Below are 18,183 nucleotides of genomic sequence, written 5' to 3'. Positions count from 1 at the left end.
GACCCCACGGACAGTAGCCCACCAGGCTCCTCTGTCCATGGGATTCTCCACGCAAGAGTACTGGAGTGGGTTGCCATTTCCTTCTCCACCCCTCTTTACTAACCCCTATAAATGTCTGACTCGCAAACTCTGTCTCCAGGACTAACCTTTGCATTCCTGGTCACTCCCACCCCAGAGCCCTCACCCTCAAGAGCCCAAGCTCTTGCAACAGGGCCTGCTTTGGGGCATGCCTATAAAGCTGGTACAGCCTGGAGCCTGGCCCACGCAGACACTTGGCTATTCGTCCAGTGAACAGACTAATTGCAGCCTCTTCTCACTGCCGTCAGAGGGACTGATTTCCATGGCCTGTCATAGCCAGCAAGGTGACCTTCCTAACACTGAAAAATGACCATCACCAAAATGTCTGGCACCCCACGGGACAAGGGTTGTGATTCCAAGAGCAGGAAGATGAGGCTGCATCTGCACTTCCATGGCAGAACTGGAGAGCCCATGTGCCCTCGAACATACTCTCACCGCCCGCATTCTCAGTCCAAGGGCACCTGTTAGCTGGCACCTTTGCATGCCAACGCAGGCACCCTGCACACGTTGGCTCAAGAATACAGACAACTATTAGAGCTGCAAGTGATCTCTGGGACTACAAGGCTAGGGCTCAAAGCAACTCAGAGACGTTGAGCAAGGGGCCGCGGGTGGCCCAGCCCAGGCATGGGTGAGGCAATACCCTCACCTGAGCCACTCACCTTGATGAGGAACCAGACCAACCCTCAGGAAAACATCGCCTGCACCTCACATATGTGCATGCCAGAGTCCCCAGCCAACCTTGAGACTGGGGCCTGCTCCATGCTGGCCAAAATTTGAATCAGGCAGCTGAGCCAGGGCTGGTGCACAGGACCTCAGCAAAACAGCTGCTTGACTAAGTCACCTTTTCACTAGCTGACAACTTCATCCCTCCCTAGGCCTTGGTCTCCCATCTAAAGAGTGGAGCTAACTCAGCCTAGAAGTTTATGGGACCTTGAGTTGGTCACCCTCCCCCTCCTCGGCAAACCCAGGCGCCTAAAGCGGCAGAGTTTCAAGCACTTTGATTCACTGTTAGCCCAGCTGATTTTCATTAACTTTTCCCAAACCCACTGTGTCTCTCTCAAAGAATGGGTCTGGTCCACCTGCGCAGAATTAACCAGCGAGATCAAGTTAAATGCAATTCCCAGACCCTACTTGGTTCTGAGCAGCTAGGTCGGCTCTCTGCGGCCGCATTTAATTCGCAAATTTTGCTCAGAAATCCGGAGCTCCCTGCAACTCAAGAACTCGCCTCCAAACCCAAAGGGTGAAGGCTTTCTTCTTCGGAGACCCAACTGTTAGCATCAGGTCTCATTTTGTGGAAAGATACATTGACCAGAAAAGCAGCGATAGGGACGGTTTCTACTACACGAATTACACACAACTTAAATTTCTGCGAGTAACTCAGTGCGACTCTGCTGTTCCCGTCCCACACGTTTTGTTTCCCGGGGAGGGGGCGGCCAACCTCGGCGTCCAACCTGGGTTCTCCAGACCCACCCGACCTCCCGGCCCGACCCGGCCGCGGGCTCCGGAGTGCGGCCACGGCCTCCCCGCTACTCACCGTGGGCAGGTCGGTCTGAGTGCCGGGACGGTCGGCGGCGGAGTCGGAGGAGCTGGCGCCGGCGGCCCGGCCCAGCCCCGCTACACTTTAACCGGCAGCGCCGGCGCTCCGCGCGGCCAGGAGGGGCACCGCGGGCGTCTCGGACCCAACCTTCCCCCAGCAGCGAGGCGGGCCTGCAGGCTGGGGCGGGCGGGTCGTGCGCGCACTCGCGCACCCGGCTCACCGCACTCACCGGTGCGCTGGGCCGGCGCGTGCGTGGCTGCCCGGGAGACGCTCGGACCCCGGCATCCAGCCCGCGCGACCCCTGCAGGCCGGGCACTACATTCCCCACCGTGGGAGGGCGCCAGAGGGCCGCCCCTACCCGGGCAGTGCTGGGGAAGGCGGAGCCCAGAGGTGTGGCCCCGGGCGCCTGAATAAGAGCGCGCGGCCCGAAGCCGATCCGGACCCCGCGCGGTGGCGGGCGGTGGCCCCGCGATGTTGCTAGTACTGCTGAGCCTGGCCGCGCTGTGCTGGGGGGCCGTGCCTCCGGAGCCGGTAAGCACCCCCAGTAAGCTCCCTTCTCCCGCGTTCCGGTCCCTCAAACCCGGACCCATCAGCTCATGCTCCTCCGAGGCATTCGCAGAGGGCCATCTGAAGGGGGGATCGGGCGTCGGACTGCTTAAGTCTGGGGCGAGGGTATCAGACGGGTTCGGATGCCACCATGCGTTCTTGATCCAGCCATTTATGCTCAATGAGCCTTGTGTCCTCATCTGTCTAACTGAAGGGTCATATACCTCACTCACCAGGATTTAGTGAAGGACAGCTACCGGGCCCGTAAGATAGCATCAAAGAGCCTAGCACATAGTAGGCGTTCACTATTGTTATTGCCTGGGGTCGCAAGAGCTGCTTCTACATTCCAGTCGCCTTTTTCACCGTGTTCTTTTTGCTGTACTGGGGCCCTTGTCCCCAGAGCTAAGCCCCTGAACTCTGCAGCTTTCCCTTCTTCTCCTGCCTTAAAGGATTAAGGGACTCTTCTGGGTCTTCAAACAAAACCTCATTTGCAAAATTGCGTTTGAAGCTATATTGCTGCCCTTAAGCATAGCCGTAGCATAAAAGCGTGGTGTCATTTGCTGATGGAAAGACATACCCTGCCTTGATGTCTTCAGCTCCTCTCCTTGTCCTGTCTCAGTTCAGAGCCTACCCCCTCACTCCACCGCACCCCTACCTTTCCCCTAGAGGAAGAATTCATTGCTTTTGCAGTACCTGCTACTAGGCCTGTAGCTTGAACTCTGTACAAAGCTTGGCGCTGTGGCTTTGCTTCTTCCTAAAATTTGTCTCAGCAGCCCCTTGACAAGAACTTAGCTCCCAGTATCACCATGGTGGCTTATTTGTTTAAAAAACTGTCTGGTGACATCCCTTGGAGTTCAGCTTTAAAAAGACAAAGATGATCGACAGTTCCACCCAACTCATATTACTCAAATCAACAAAAGTCTTGCCTTCTGTCTTCATGGTGTTGAGAAATGTTGAGGCTGCGAGGGCTCAAATTCTGGAGCTGGTGGACTTACCCATGCTGTGTCACATGTCACGGGAACTTGCTGCTTCCTTTTAGGTCCTGAATTTTATTCCCAAACCAAAGAACTAATTACTTTTTCTTATAAAAAGACATGAGCAGTTAATCCAAAGGATTTAATATTGGCCTTTCTTAGATACTGATGATATTATTTATTTTTACAAGTTCTTTTTAAAAGATAACATGATGAAATCATAGTTCCTTTATGATTTGGTAAACAGTTCGAGTGAGTCCTTTTATATCAGAAGGGGAATTTTTTTAAAGAACCTCGGAAAGGTACCATGGACTGCATTCTTCTGCTCTTCTTGGCACAGCCTGTCTTTAACCTGGGGAAACTCAATAAATATTCTAGACTGTCCTAGAAGGCTACAGTTAGTGTGAAGGGGCCTCTGTGATGGTCCAGAGTTATCCACTGCTTGTGGCAGGGAAGGCTGAGCTGCAGAGAGGGCTGTAAACCCACCTTTGATCTTTAAGGGAGATGATGGCCAGGCTTGAGGTTCAAGTTAATGGTGGTTAATCTATGGCCCATCATAGCCTATCATAGGGCTGCTTAATGTCTCCCAAACTGTGAAATGGGACCAGCTCAGCTTTTCTTTGAACATGCATCACTTGTATATGCATTTAAGGGAAAAGATGGTGTTTTGTCTAATTTGGCAAATGAAGGCTTGTGGTTTGCTGATATTCAACATGGCACTCGGTTTCTTTCTCTCTTGCAGACAATTCAGTGTGGCTCTGAACCCGGTAGGTGCACTAGAAAGAGGGCTTTACGTCAGAAGTACAGTTGGACTTTCGGGGGACCTGAATCCTGGCAGTGGGTCATCGAAGTCCAGGCGCAGGGTGAACCTCTGCTTTGTTAGCTGATGCGGGTGAAGCCTCCATCTGCCCAAGGCAGAGCTCCCAGGGTTTCGGGTGGGCTGGCCTCCTGGCTGGAAAGAGGCACAGGAGATCAAGTGCCATGGGAGGGACGCCATTTGCACTTGGGAACAGGAAGCAAATGTTTTAAAGGAGTGTTGGAGATGGCAGCCTTTAAAGAACGGGTGTGTTTCTGCCCAAGCAATGTAGATGGACAGAGTGAGCTGGAGGAGAGATGGTACTGGCAGAGACTAGAGTAGAAGGGGGAGTCATGGGGGTAAGCTGGCTGGAGTCCAGGCTGAGGTGTGGGGTAGGCAGAAGCGATCCTAATAAACATGTCAAATAAATTAGATATATACATATGTATGAAGGGACCCAGAGTGGGCACATGTGCCCTGTAGGTTGGGCCCAGGAGGTTCAGCATCACCTTGGCTGCACATCAGCCAGCACTGAGAAATGTCTGGCCTGCCTTAGCTGAAAGAGGAGATGAGTTGTGAGTGAGGGGTGGTCACAGTGGGTCATGCAGAGCAAGTGGCATTGGACTCGGCTGGGGAAGGGGTGTCATGGGCAGTTTCACCTTCTCCCAGGACCGTCTCCAGAGTGGATGGTCCGACACACCCTGACCCCAGGAGACCTGAGGGACCTCCGAGTGGAACCTATTAAAAGCAGTGTTGACCTGGAGGACTCTTCAATTTTGATGAACATAAGCTGGATACTCCGGGCAGATGGTAAGTTTGCATCAATCAATGTAAAGCCTGACATGTCTACTAAAGCAGAAATGGGCAGACTCTACGACCCATGACTTCCCTTCCCGGCACATACCCAACAGAACACATACACGCATGCCACAGATACACCAGATACGTGCCATACATACACCAAACCCACAGACGAGAATGCTCATAGGAGCAGTATTCAAAACAGCCAAAAATAAAACTTCTTCAAGGCCTGACAGTAGACTTAGATTCACAAACGGAATCCAGTGTATCAATTAGCGTGAACGATTTCTGGCTATGTGTGGATGAATCTCACCAACAAAAGCAGCCAGATTCGGGAGTTAGTACTTTCACCTCTGCACGCAGGCCTGCGGTCCTACCCACCAGATGATTCCATTAACAAAGTGCAAAACAGCCAAAACTACTCTATGTAGTTAGAAGTCAGGACAATGGCTATTCTTGGGTAAAAGTTGCTCAGTTACGTCTGATTATTTATGACCCTATGCACTCACTGTAGCCTGCCAGGTTACTCTGTCCATGGGATTCTCAGGCAAGAATACTGGAATGAGTAGCCATTCCCTTCTCCAGGGGATCTTCCAAACCCAGGGATTGAACCTAGGTCTCCTACACTGCAGGTAGATTCTTTACCATCTGAACCACCAGAGAAGCCCATGCTTGGTGGGGAGTGACTGAAAGGAGGCCTGAGGGGCCCTCCTGGGGTGTTCCTTGACCTGGGTACTGGCTGCACAAGTGTGAAAACTCATCAGATGGTGTGCTGGTGTTGGTGTGTTTTTCTATATGATACGCTGCTCTTCATGGAAGGAAACGGGATAAGGCCAGAGATGATCTTGCAGGTTTAGGAAAACATTCTCTTGGGTAGATAACTTTTCCATCTCCCAAAGGACATCATGGAAGTCCTAGCATTTCTCTGAGGCACTTTGGATGAACCAAGACTGGGGGCCTAAAGCCCATGTCTGTAGAGTCCCCTCACTAAATTCAGCTAAATTCCATATGGTCATAATCTGGGAATGCCAAGCACGAAGTGAGTGAGCTCCAGTTCCTGCTCAGTCAGGTTCTCAGGGGCCAGGGGGAGGCAGACAGACTGTCAGGGGAATCCTGGAGGGACATGTACTTCATCTTCCGGGGGGGGGGGGTTGAGGGGAGAGGAGGAGGAGGAGCAGGCCCAGGTGAGACCACATTAAATTAGATGGCATTTGGCTTCATCCCTGGCACGGAGTGACCTCCTGTGTTTGTTAGCTATCATTGTAGATGGTGGTGCATGAGTTGGGCCCCGGAAGGAGAAAGAATTGGCGAGGCAAAGAACAGGAGGGAAAGGCATTGCAGGGAGAAGGATCAGCATGGATAAAGGTACAGACAGAACAGGTTTGGCTGCTGAGGACACGCTGAGAGGCCTCTGCTCCACACAGCATGCCTGCTCCTCTTACGAGAGTCCAGGGTAGTGTAAAGGTAGCCTCCTCTTTGCAGGTGCCCGTGAAACTCAGGCTCACCCATGAGGAGGAAAGGCTTTGGAATCTGAATCCATATTGTCGCTGATGAACTAAGCTATGGCACAGCTCCCTGAAATTCCCTAAGCCTCGCTCACCCCTTCTGTCCACCGGGGACAATCATAGTGCCTACCTCTGAGGGCCACAGTGAATGTGAAGGCAGGCAGGCTGTCTAGCATCAAATCAGCTACAGAGGAAGCACTAAATCCACAACTGCCCTCTTACCCGCCTTGGCAGCCAGCATCCGTTTGTTGAAGGCCACCAAGATCTGCGTGATGGGCAAAAGCCACTTCCAGTCCCGCAGCTGCATCAGGTGCAATTACACCCAGGCGTTCCACACTCAGACCAGACCCTCTGGTGGCAAAGTAAGCACTTGGAGACACTTGGGAGGGCTGTCACTAATCTGGGCCCTTTGTTGGGGGTGTGGATTTGTAGTCACATACAGGCTGCTGACAGCTACAACCTGGAACCTGGATGTCCGGGTTCAAATCCCACTTGGGGCCATTTCTCTGCTGTGTCAAGTCAGCATTCCTGGGCCTCAATTTCCCCATCAGCAAAGTGAGGGAAGTGTTAGTCGCTCAGTCGTGTCCCTCAGTTGTGTCCAACTCTGCGACTCTATGGACTGTAGCCCGCCAGGCTCCTCTGTTTATGGAATTCTCGACGCAAGAATACTGGAGTGGGTTGCCATTCCCTTTTCTAGGGGATCTTCCTGACCCAGGGATTGAAACCAGGTCTCCCATATTGTGGGCAAATTCTTTACCGTTTGAGCCAGCAGGGGAGCCCAAGTGAGGGAAACTGACCCTAAATTATATCCTGGGTCTAGAATTTTATACTTCTCTGATTCTGTCGATTACAGTGGCAAATTGAGTAGGGTCAATTTCCTTAGTAGACATTGGCTAGAGACGTAAGTTTTAGCAGTGGGTTAAGGAATGAAATTATAAATGAAAAGGACGTGGCAATTCAAGGGTTCCCACTTTGCTTTGCAGTGGACGTTTTCCTACATTGGTTTTCCTGTCGAGCTGAACACAGTCTATTTCATTGGAGCCCATAACATCCCTAATGCAAATATGAATGAGGACGGCCCCTCCATGGCTGTGAACTTCACCTCCCCAGGTATACATCCTCACTCTTGTCTTATTCTCTGTCTCGCCAGGACGCCTGATCTGGTGTGTGGTTTGGTAGAGAGAGGCCAGGGCCCCTGGATGAGCTGCTTGGCCTCGCTGAGTCTCGGTTTCCTCATGAGTACTAGGGACACAACAGCAACCGCATCTCACTCACAAGGAGAGGACTGAGTTGGGTGAAGCGGAGGGGAGAGCCCATTCCTGTGCCTCGGGCACTGACTGAGCCCTTGACACCCACCGTCTCACCTGGGCTGCCAAAAACCCCATGGTTGGGACAGCCCTGATTTACAGATAAAAGAAACTGGCAGCTTAAGAAAGTTGCCCTGGTTACACATGCAGCGAAGCGAAGCTGCCGGTCAAACTCTGGTCCTCCCTGACTGATGCACATTTGCCATTTTCTGCTGCAAAACACATGTTCCAGTCTCAGCTTCTGGGCAGGAAGTGTAGTCTGACCATGTGTGGCTGGTCTCTGAGGATGTACAGACTCCAGTGGGTCTGCCCCGAGCTGGGAGGAGAGGCCGGTGGCACTGAGGTGAGCGCTGGTTCTTTCCTTTGCTCTATGACGCACACTCAGCCCTCTGGTGTCACACCTGCACGATCACACATGAGGGTCAGTGTGAGGATGAGACGGGGTCTCCGGTGAGGAGGGCCCAGCATGGTGCCTGGTCCCAGCAGCTCCCACATCACTCTGGCTCGGGCTGGGTCATCTGTTCTGTCCCCACGCCTGTCCTTGTGCCAGCTGTGGCACTGAAGCCAAATGGGGGCAATTTCCGATCTGTTTGCATTCCTTGGTTCTGGTCTAGTGTATTCTCAGCATCACATCATTTACTACACAGCAGTTCCCAGGTTTCCTGGTGAGACCAAATCTCATTTTAAAAATATTTGGAATACTTTTATAGAAAAGTTGCAAAGCTAGTACAAAGAGTTCCCATATAGTGCTCACCCAGTTTCCTTTACCATTAACATCCTACGTTACCACAATCTATTAGTCTAAACTGAGAGTCCAGCACTGGTATTTCTATGAACTAAAGTCCAGACTTTATTTGGATCTCATCTGCTTCTCCACTAATATCGTCTTTCCGTCCCAGTGGCATGTAGTCCCCAGTGTCTCCTTCATCTCATCTGGTTTGTGACAACCTCTCAGTGTTTCCATTTCACGACTGTGAGTCTTGAGGAGTGACGGCCGTGCTTCCTGCAGGATGCTCCCCCAGTCTGGGTTTGTCAGGGGTCTGTCTCATGATCAGCCTGGGCATGTCGGAGTTTGATGAGAGTTCTACACAGGTGAAGCACTCTTCTTGTGGCACCTGTTGGCGTGGGTGACGTGCACAGGGCGTCACAGGTGATGCTCACCTTTGTCACTGTTAAGTGGTTATCTTGCCAGGTTTCTCCGTGTAATCTAGTATCTTTCCCTTCCCCAACTCTAGTTTTTGGAAACATATCACTAAGTCTATCCCACCCTGGGGCGGAGGGGTACAGAGCAGGATTAAGCTCCACCTCTTGGAAGGGGCAGTAGCTACACGTAATACTTAACCGCATTTTTCAAGAATGGCTGGTTTCGAGGTCTTCTCTTGGGGATCACAGATACCATTCTGATAAAGGCTGTATTCAAATTAGATTCTGGTTATCACTTTGCAGGTAGATAATCTTCTGTTTAATAGTATGTTATTTACATCTGCTATCTGACCTCATATCTGAAATGTTCTGGCAATTCATTACAGGTGTGGCAAGCATGTGTTGTGTGCACACTTGTTGGCACTGGGGTGGAGCAGGCTTACTTTTTTCTAAAATGTGAACACTTTCAAATTTCCAGGGTGCCTGGACCACTTAATGAAATATAAAAAAAAATGCATCGAGGCAGGTAAGTAAATTTAGCATTTGCTTTTGTTATGAGAAGAAATCCATATCTTGAGCCAGCACAGCTCAATCAGACTTTTTACGATGAAGGAACTGAGACCTCGAGTAGGGCTGTTACATAGCCAAACTGCTCAGTGAAGGCTGATCCCCAACCTGACAAACTCTTGGTAGGTTTATGTGGTGAGCAAGTCACAGGAAAAACACCCCATTCCCTTGATTAAAGTAACATTTTAGCCCCAAACAAAGGCCCTCTCTGCCTGGATGGGACTCTGTTATTAAAGTCCTCCGCCCGCTCAGACACCAGCACCACTGAGCTGTGGCCACAGGGACCTACTTGGATTTGCAAACATTCAAGGTGGCAGCATTAGCTAAAATAATGACCTCGAAGCATGCTCCCAACCCGTGACCTCACAGGGGTCACATCTCACAGGGAGACTGTTAGAAACTGCCCCTACCCACTGATTTTTGAAATAAGCCCCTTCAGGTTAATCAGTCCCAACCATCCAATTTCCAAGGTGTTTACAAGGGTTTCTGTGCATTTCTGGGTAATGACAGTCTTAGGGTGCTACTGAGGCTAATGGTTTGGGGGGACCAGTCCCTGTCTTTTAGGCACCCCCACCCCACAGGCATCCTTGTGAACCCCAGCAGACATAGCACATGTCTCCTACTGAAGGTGGACTTGGAGCTTTGTGCCTCCTTGTGGCCTCCTGCTGGGAGCACCTGGAGCGGGGGACCCATGGGGGTGTAGGGGGCCCGAGGGCCTCGAATCGGTCCTAGGACCCAACTCCTAAAGACAGTTGGAGTGAGGGCTTGAAATGGCCTCCTGGGTGGGGAAAATAATGCATGCTCTTCTATATCACGTTCCTGGAAATGAACCAAGTGCTGATTTGCAAGGCACATGACTGAAACAACGGGCTTTTCTCACAGAGTAGACCTGTCAGGGTATTCTTTTAAGCCATGAGGCACTTCCTTATTTCCTGACATTCAGTTAAGCTGGGGCAGAGCAGGCTGATGGATGGAGTTCTGGAATCCAGAGTATTCTAGCTCTAGCTGAATTCACTCGCTCTATAAACTCAGGCACGTCTCCTAAGCTGTGGCTCTTGCTCCCCATCCTGGAAAGGGGAAATCCTGACCCCCAGCCCTTCACTCCAAATGGATGCTTAGAGTAGAAGAGAGTGGTAAAACCCGGCCTGTGCCTCCCATCACCTGCAGCCCAGGGAAGCTGTTTTCAGCAAAGCAGTGACGTGGGGTCACTAAACCTTCCTGGGCAGCAGGCTACTCTGAGATGATAAATAAGACATGCTGTGCAGTAGTTTGTATCTCGTGGAGGTGTGCCTCAGAACAGACATCTGTTTTGGTCAAGCCCTTCTGGGAACTTAACTAGGGCTCAGTGTGCCGCTCCATGCTTGTGATTCTCCTGACTCACAGGAAGCCTGTGGAAGCCAAACATCACCGCTTGCAAGAAGACCGCGAACACAGTGGAAGTGAATTTTACCACCAGTCCCCTTGGAGACAGATACATGGCGCTCATCCAAAATACCTCCGTGATTGGGACTTCCTATGTGTCAGAGGTACTTTCTTCCCCTTCACATCCTCAACACCAGTCCTGTCCCCCACCTCCAGCTCTCCTTCCCTTGTTGGAGAGCTTCCCTGGACAGACTCTTCTGAGAGAGCAACAGGCAGGACTGATTGCTGTATACATGTGCTGGGCTATTTTGATTAATTAAACAAACAAACAAAAACAAACCAAGCCCCCTGGGGGCATCTCTGGAAACATCCCTATGAATCTAAAACCCACCAAAGGTAGAGGTCTCAGAAGTACAGGGTGAATCCGACTCACACAAATTAACGAGCTCCAGTCAGTTTGGGAAGAGCAGTGGGTTCACTGGCAGTCTTTAACCTACTCCCTCCTATGCTCCTAATTCTTGATTTTGTCTCACTCACCTGCACCAGAAGGAACTAACTCGAACTTCCGTGGTGGTCCACGTGACTGGGGAAAGTGAAGGTGCTGTGGTCCAGGTAAAGCTGAACAAGATGCTCTGACGGGCACAGAATGGGGCTCAGTGAAGACCCACTGCACCGCCACTCGCTGCTTTTGAGCGGTCCGTTCTGGCTGGAGCAGATACGTTCTCCCCTCGGCTCGCTTCTGCCAGCAGCCTCTCTGGCATTACGTGATGTTGATGGGGGATCCATGAGGTCAGGAAGGTGAACTTATTGTCACGGTCCCTTTGGCTTCTGTGAATGGCTGTTGATTTTCCAACGTGCTTTTATTCCCATTTGCTGTCACAGAGCCACAAAGGAATTCTGAGACAGGAATACCATTTTGTTATCCCAAGCCTCCATTTCCACTGCAAAATGAAGTAAAAAAGGATTTGAATTTAGAAGGTTTGGGTTCCTGATCGGTTTATGAACTTTGAAGGGCAACTCTGTCCTCTCGGGGCCCATGATTAGTCCGCTGGAGAACGGAAGTCAGGCCGGCAGAGGCTCTCAGGGCTCTTTCCGCTCCGAGTTCAGTTTACTGAGGGTCCCACTGGAACAGAGCCACACCCAAGATACAAGACTCTTTTGTTCTTCATTCCTGGGACATAAAGGCAGCACTCAGACATGCCCAGAGGAGCAGATACCCATTAGCATGTTAGAACTGCACCCCTTTTCCAAGGAACCAGACTCTCCTAGTCCCAAGGGACTTAAAAGTGCTGAGTTAGGTCAAGAGGCATCCCACGGCCCTATTTTTTGAGGACATATTTATCTATTAGGATGTGACCTAACCCTCTTAGATAAGGAAACTAACCTCTTAGTGGGCCTCCCATGTGGCTCAGTGGTAAAGAATTCGCCTGCCAATGCAAGAGACTCGAGCTTGATCCGAGTCGGGAAGATTCCCTGGAGAAGGAAGCAGCAACCCACTCCAGTATTCTTGCCGGGGAAATCCCATGGATAGAGAAGCTTGGTGGGCTACATATAGTTCATGGGGTTGCAGTCGGACACAACTGAGCATGCAAAACCTCTTGGCACCATGTACAAAGTTTAGATCCACAACCCAGGAGTTGTAGGTGTCTGGTCTTGGGTCACTGGTCTGGATTTTAGGGCTTTATAACAGAAGTATGACCAAGGGAAAAAAAGAACACCTTACTACAATGCCAGAGAGGGGCTGATGCTAGAGAAAAAGGGATGAGAAGTTCTGGTGAAAGGTAGGAATAATGCTAAGCCCCTTGCTTCTCCTTAGCTGACTCCGTATTTCCATACCTGTGGCAACGACTGCATCCGACAAAGAGGAACCGTGATGCGGTGCCCACAAACGGGAGTCTCTCCTCAGGATCATGGTAGGTGCCCAGCACAGAGCCCCAGGACAGAAAGGACCCCAACCCTACCCCATTCAGAATGCAACAGGCTGGGGGTGTAGTGGAAGAGTGAGAGAGGGTCCCGGCCTGTGAGTGCTGAACAGGGTGCAGGAAGACAGCGGTTCTGTGCCCAACAGCTACAATATGAATAGGAATGAGGCTTCATTTATGAGATCAAGATCCTGACCAAGCAGGACATACAGAAGAAGGGAAAGAAAAAAAAAATCAGTTGTGCAAAATAGGTGTTCAGAATGCTCCAAGGGTCTGCTGAAAAACGTCAGTGGGGTAGAAGGACTGAGTGTATGAAGGAACATGCATTTCACTGTGTTTTGACTTTCTTATCTGTCTCAGTGGCCCAGGGCCAGCTGTTACTGTAACTCGACGTGGCCACACAGACATTTGGATAACAAATTAGGAATAGTGGCACCGAGAGACATACCTCGTTGGTGCCTGAGAGCAGCCTGTTCTGGAGAATGTCTCTCTGGATTTAATGATGTTAGTTCTTTCAAATTAAATGCTTCCGGAACTAGCCCGGCATAGGGTCAAAAGTTGGAAGGTGCTGTTTTTAGAAACCCAGCCTCCTGACAATCCTGCTGTGTGGGCACAGTGCCAACGGATTCCTGAGCACTTTCACACGCTGGAGCTTAACTGACTCTCAGCATTCCTGTGACCGGGTGGCATTACCCTCACATTTGTCAGTCTGACAGAACAGCCTTTATAGATGCCCTCTATGCATTATATGAAGTAACTGCACCCGGAATAACATTAATTCATCAAAGAACAACAACAACAAAAAACTGAATGTAAACTCTGGTTACCACAGTGAAAATGTGGAGTAAAAGGCCAAAGTGCCTTTGAAGGACCATTCCTAAACTCTTGGGCCCCCTCTCCTTTTTGAGCATCTAGTGAAAGACCTGGACAGTCTATAAAAAAATACTGATCTGCAGAGATCTACTGACCATTGGCTTTGAAGGAACCCAAACTTGTCTACAAAGTGTCGAATAAAAATTTTAGTCTTCAAATAAGAAAGAAATCTGGTTGTGTGCTGCTAAAGATAAGTGAGTTCTGTTCTCCCCAGAGAGAAGTGTGCTGGGTGGCTGGCTGCCTCTCCTCCTGTCCGCTCTCCTTGTGGCCACATGGGTGCTGGTGGCTGGCATCTATCTGATCTGGAGGCACGGTAAGGGTTATGATTCAGCTCTTTATAAAGAATGACGCTGATTTTTTCTTTGAAAGGCGCTTCCTCCAGAGGCAATCACATTTTGGCATCAGAATAGAGTCAGACAACATTTATTTAATACCTTAGAGCTCTCCTAAAGACTGATCACACCTGCAAGGGTAAAGCAAAGGTTGGGACTCAGGATCTGCACTCACCTTTTTAAGTCACCTTTTTCTTTAAATCACTGAAGCATCTACAAAGACTGAAATGGTCCAAAGATAGCTAATAACAAATTGCCCTTTACTCGAAATAGCTAATCTATGCTAGTTCCTACTTTTTTAAAATAAATTCTTCCAAGGCATAAGACAAACACTGTGGCAAGAATACCCAGAACTATACAAAAAAGATCTTCATGACCCAGATAACCACAATGGTGTGATCACTCACCTAAAGCCAGACATCTTGGAGTGTGAAGTCAAGTGGGCCTTAGAAAGCATACAACGAACAAAGCTAGTGGAGGTGACACAATTCTAGCTAAGCTGTTTCAAATCCTGAAAGATGATGCTGTGAAGGTGCTGCACTCAGTATGCCAGCAAATTTGCAAAACTCGGCAGTGGCCACAGGACTGGAAAAGGTCAGTTTTCATTCCAATCCCAAAGAAGGGCAATGCCAAAGAATGTTCAAACTACCGCACAACTGTACTCATTTCACACGCTAGCAAAGTAATACTCAAAGTTCTCCTAGCTAGGCTTTAACAGTATACGAACCTAGAACTTCCAGATGTTCAAGGTGGATTTAGAAAAGGCAGAGGAACCAGAGATCAAATTGCCGACATCCATTGGATCATAGAAAAAGCAAGAGAATTCTAGGAAAAACATCTGCTTCATTGACTATGCTAAATCCTTTGACTCTGTGGATCACAACAAACTGGAAAATTCTTACAGAGATGGGAATACCAGATGACCATACCTGCCTCCTATGAAACCTGTATGCAGGTCAAGAAGCAACAGTTAGAACTGGATATGGAACAACAGACTGGTTCCAAATTGGGAAAGGAGTACATCAAGGCTGTATATTGTCACCCTGATTGTTTAACTTATATGCAGAGTACATCATGTGAAATGCCAGGCTGGATGAGTGCAAGCTGGAATCAAGATCACTGGAAGAAGTATCAATAACCTCAGATATGCAGATAACACCTTATGGCAGAAAGTGAAGAGGAACTAAAGAGCCTCTTGATGAAAGTGAAAGAGAAAAGCGAAAAAGCTGGCTTAAAACTCAACATTTAAAAATGAAGATCATGGCATCTGGTCCCATCACTTCATAGCAAAGAGATGGGGAAACAATGGAAACAGTGACAGACTTTCTTTTCTTGGGCTCCAAAATAAATGCAGATGGTGACTGCGGCCATGAAATTAAGATGCTTGCTCCTTAGAAGAAAAGCAGTAACAAACCTGCTGCTGGTAAGTCGCTTCAGTCGTGTCCGACTCTGTGCGACCCCCGACGGCAGCCCACCAGGCTCCCCCATCCCTGGGATTCTCCAGGCAAGAACACTGGAGTGGGTTGCCATTTCCTTCTCCAATGCATGAAAGTGAAAAGTGAAAGTGAAGTCGCTCAGTCGTGTCTGACTCTTTGAGACCCCATGGACTGCAGCCCACCAGGCTCCTCCGTCCATGCAAAAAGCAGAGACATTACTTTGCTGACAAACTTTGCTGACTCATTTGAAAAGACCCTGATGCTGGGACAAACGTATAGTCAAAGCTATGGTTTTTCCAGTAGTCATGTAGGGATGTCAAAATTGGACCATAAAGAAGGGTAAGCACCAAAGAATTGATGCTTTTGAACTGTGGTGTTGGAGAAGACTCTTGAGAGTCCCTTGGACTGCAAGGAGATCAAACCAGTCAATCCTAAAGGAAATCAGTCCTGAATATTCATTGGAAGGACTGATGCTGAAGCTGAAGCTCCAATACTTTGGCCACCTGATGGGAAGAGCTGACTCATTTGAAAAGACCCTGATGCTGGGAAAGATTGAAAGCGGGAGGAGAAGGGGATGACAGAGGATGAGATGGTTGGATGGCAACACTGACTCAATTGACATGAGTTTGAGCAAACTCCAGAAGTTGGTCATGGGCAGGGAAGCCTGGCATGCTGCAGTCCATGGGGGTAGCAAAGAATTGGACACGATTGAGTGACTGAACAACAAGGATCTTGCCAACCCAAAAACACTGAACACCTGAATGAGAAATCAGAGTATCAGTATTTATAAAGATAAACTGCTAGGGGGAGGCCCACTGATAACCTCTGCTTTCCCCTCCCCTCCACAAATAGACATGGAAATGCAGCCTTTGAGTTGTTTGTGATGTTACAGATAGAACAAGATTAATCCCGTGTTTTCTTAGGTAAGCAAGCCGTATCGAACTCTGACCTTAGAAATACTTATATTAATGGGAACTGTTTGACCTGTATCTATCCATTACAGCAGTTTCACACCTAGCTTCCATTCTGTAGCATGTATAGGACAGAATTCCAGTTGAGTTCCAGCTGAAATGAGCTACCACTTAACCTTATGTAACTGTGAAGAAACCGTACCACCTACAGGTAGAAGATGGAATTACTACTGAGTTGATCCAACTCAAAACAGGATGTGAAAGGGCAGAGGTCAGCTGTCCTTTTTATGTTTGGCACTAAAAATCCTACAGTTACAACCACCCACCTGAAACAGAGTACTTTGAACCTAAATAGTTTCTGTGAATTTATCTCAAAAGGGATGGGCTTGATCAAGAGGACTAACTCAGTGACAGGGACTTAGAAAATAAATCTTTTGCAGCATCTTCAAGGTTTGAGTACTGGTATATTTCAGGTGATGCGTACGAAAGGAACTTTAGGGATATTTTCCTCTCTGGCAGTAGTAACACCTCTGATGCTCAGCCAGTGTGCCCTAGCAAGGGGTCATTTATCTGCCCTGGTTTCGACTGACGTGAAAGCCTGCTATTTGCTGTGCAGAGATGACATAATGCTTCTCTCCCCCACAGAAAGGATCAAGAAGACTTCCTTCTCAACTACCACACTACTGCCCTCTCTTAAGGTTCTTGTGGTTTACCCTTCTGAAATATGCTTCCATCACATAGTTTGTTACTTCACTGAATTTCTTCAAAACCGCTGCAGAAGTGAAGTTATCCTTGAAAAGTGGCAGAAAAAGAAAATAGCCGAGATGGGTCCCGTGCAGTGGCTCACCACTCAGAAGCAAGCAGCGGATAAGGTCATTTTCCTTCTTTCCAATGATAACACCATGTGTGATGGTACCTGTGACAAGAAGGAGGGCGGCCCCTGTGAGAACTCCCAAGACCTGTTCCACCTCGCCTTTAACCTCTTCTGCAGTGATCTGAGAAGCCAGACTCATCTGCGCAAGTATGTGGTGGTCTACTTCAGAGAGGGTGACATCAAAGACAGCTACAGTGCGCTCAGTGTCTGCCCCACGTACCGCCTCATGAAGGACGCTACAGATTTCTGTGCAGAGCTTCTCCATGCCAAGCAGCATGTGTCGGTGGGGAGAAGGTCACGCGCCCGTCACTACAGCTGCCTCTCCCTGTAGCCCAACCACGAAGCAGGAGACCCTAAAGCCTTCTGACCCCTCCAATCACAGGGAAAGAAGTGTCTGTGAGAATCTGAAGTTTACCATATAGGCTACTTGCAGGGAGGATTACAGGTGAACCTTGAACAGCCCAAGGGTGCTGACCCCTCTGCAGCTGAAAATCCAGGGAGAACTTCACAGTCCAGCATCTGTTTCCATGGTTCAACCATCTGCAGATGTGCAGTGCGTTACTTACTGAGAAAACTGCACTAAATGTATCTGCCCAGTTCAGACTTATATTGTTCAAGAGTCAACCATATGCATATCTGCTTGAGCAAAAGCAATAGGGAGGATTTACAACAGGATAATTTACAAAGGAATACATACACCTTAACCTATTAATTAAATGTTATACCAATAAAATTGTTACAAATATTACTAAAGACTGTGGCATTAAAGAACGGGAACTAAATTTATAACTATAAAGCTCAATTTCTTATCTAAAAATCAGGAACACTTATACTGTAAAATTATAACCACTGTGATACTCAGTAATAAAGCATTTCCCACCTGAACATCCAGTCCCGAATAGGGCATGCCCTGCAGAGTAGGTAGAACTGTTCAGCTCTGTAACTAAGTTTAATTAACGAATGCCAAAACTCAGAGTCCTCACTAGTTCAATAACTTCCTAGGTGAAAAACCCTCTATAACACACAAAAATCCTTATAACAAACACAGGGAATAACAGGCTGTGCCGATCTTCACTGACCATATGCCCTACTCTGTGTGGAAACACTTCCATACCTGGTATTTTAATAGGACCCTCCCTCTGAACCAGCTGAACTAGCTTCATGTCCTACCTGACTCTTGGGCAGGGGATTTTTAACATCAACAAAATATATCACTTAC

At 48.9% G+C, this 18,183-nt stretch overlaps 2 protein-coding genes and 1 long non-coding RNA gene across 5 annotated transcripts in view; 1 reads left to right on the top strand and 2 right to left on the bottom strand.

Annotated features, from left to right (window-relative positions):
• CHDH (choline dehydrogenase) overlaps positions 1–1,909 on the bottom strand; it is a 102,311-nt gene extending 100,402 nt beyond the window's left edge. For both annotated transcript variants that reach the window (XM_018067041.1, XM_018067043.1), the window contains exon 1: positions 1,613–1,909. The gene's annotated coding sequence lies outside the window, so the exon portion shown is untranslated. The remainder of the gene's footprint in view (positions 1–1,612) is intronic.
• On the top strand, positions 2,047–17,753 carry IL17RB (interleukin 17 receptor B). Of its 2 annotated transcripts, XM_005695840.2 has the most exons (11): positions 2,047–2,146; positions 3,878–3,902; positions 4,601–4,741; positions 6,472–6,599; positions 7,221–7,347; positions 9,166–9,213; positions 10,638–10,780; positions 11,163–11,228; positions 12,433–12,529; positions 13,626–13,724; positions 16,736–17,712. In XM_005695840.2, the coding sequence occupies exons 1-11, from the start codon at positions 2,087–2,089 to the stop codon at positions 17,293–17,295; spliced, it is 1,494 nt and encodes a 497-aa protein (XP_005695897.2). In that variant the 5' UTR covers positions 2,047–2,086; the 3' UTR covers positions 17,296–17,712. The 2 variants fall into 2 exon arrangements, with proteins under 2 accessions (XP_005695897.2, XP_013829023.2); XM_013973569.2 differs by lacking the exon at positions 2,047–2,146 and having other exon boundaries at positions 3,263–3,902; positions 16,736–17,753.
• Positions 8,371–12,426, bottom strand: LOC108633357. The gene is made up of 2 exons (XR_001917009.1): positions 11,154–12,426; positions 8,371–8,659 (listed from the first exon to the last, which is right to left on the bottom strand). It is a non-coding gene; the product is annotated as an uncharacterized LOC108633357 (long non-coding RNA).

The sequence above is a fragment of the Capra hircus genome, chromosome 22 (assembly GCF_001704415.2).
Source record: "Capra hircus breed San Clemente chromosome 22, ASM170441v1, whole genome shotgun sequence".
Taxonomy (NCBI): Eukaryota; Metazoa; Chordata; class Mammalia; order Artiodactyla; family Bovidae; genus Capra; species Capra hircus.
Note: the sequence above shows the minus strand (reverse complement) of the source record. Positions and strands in the feature narration are given on the sequence as shown.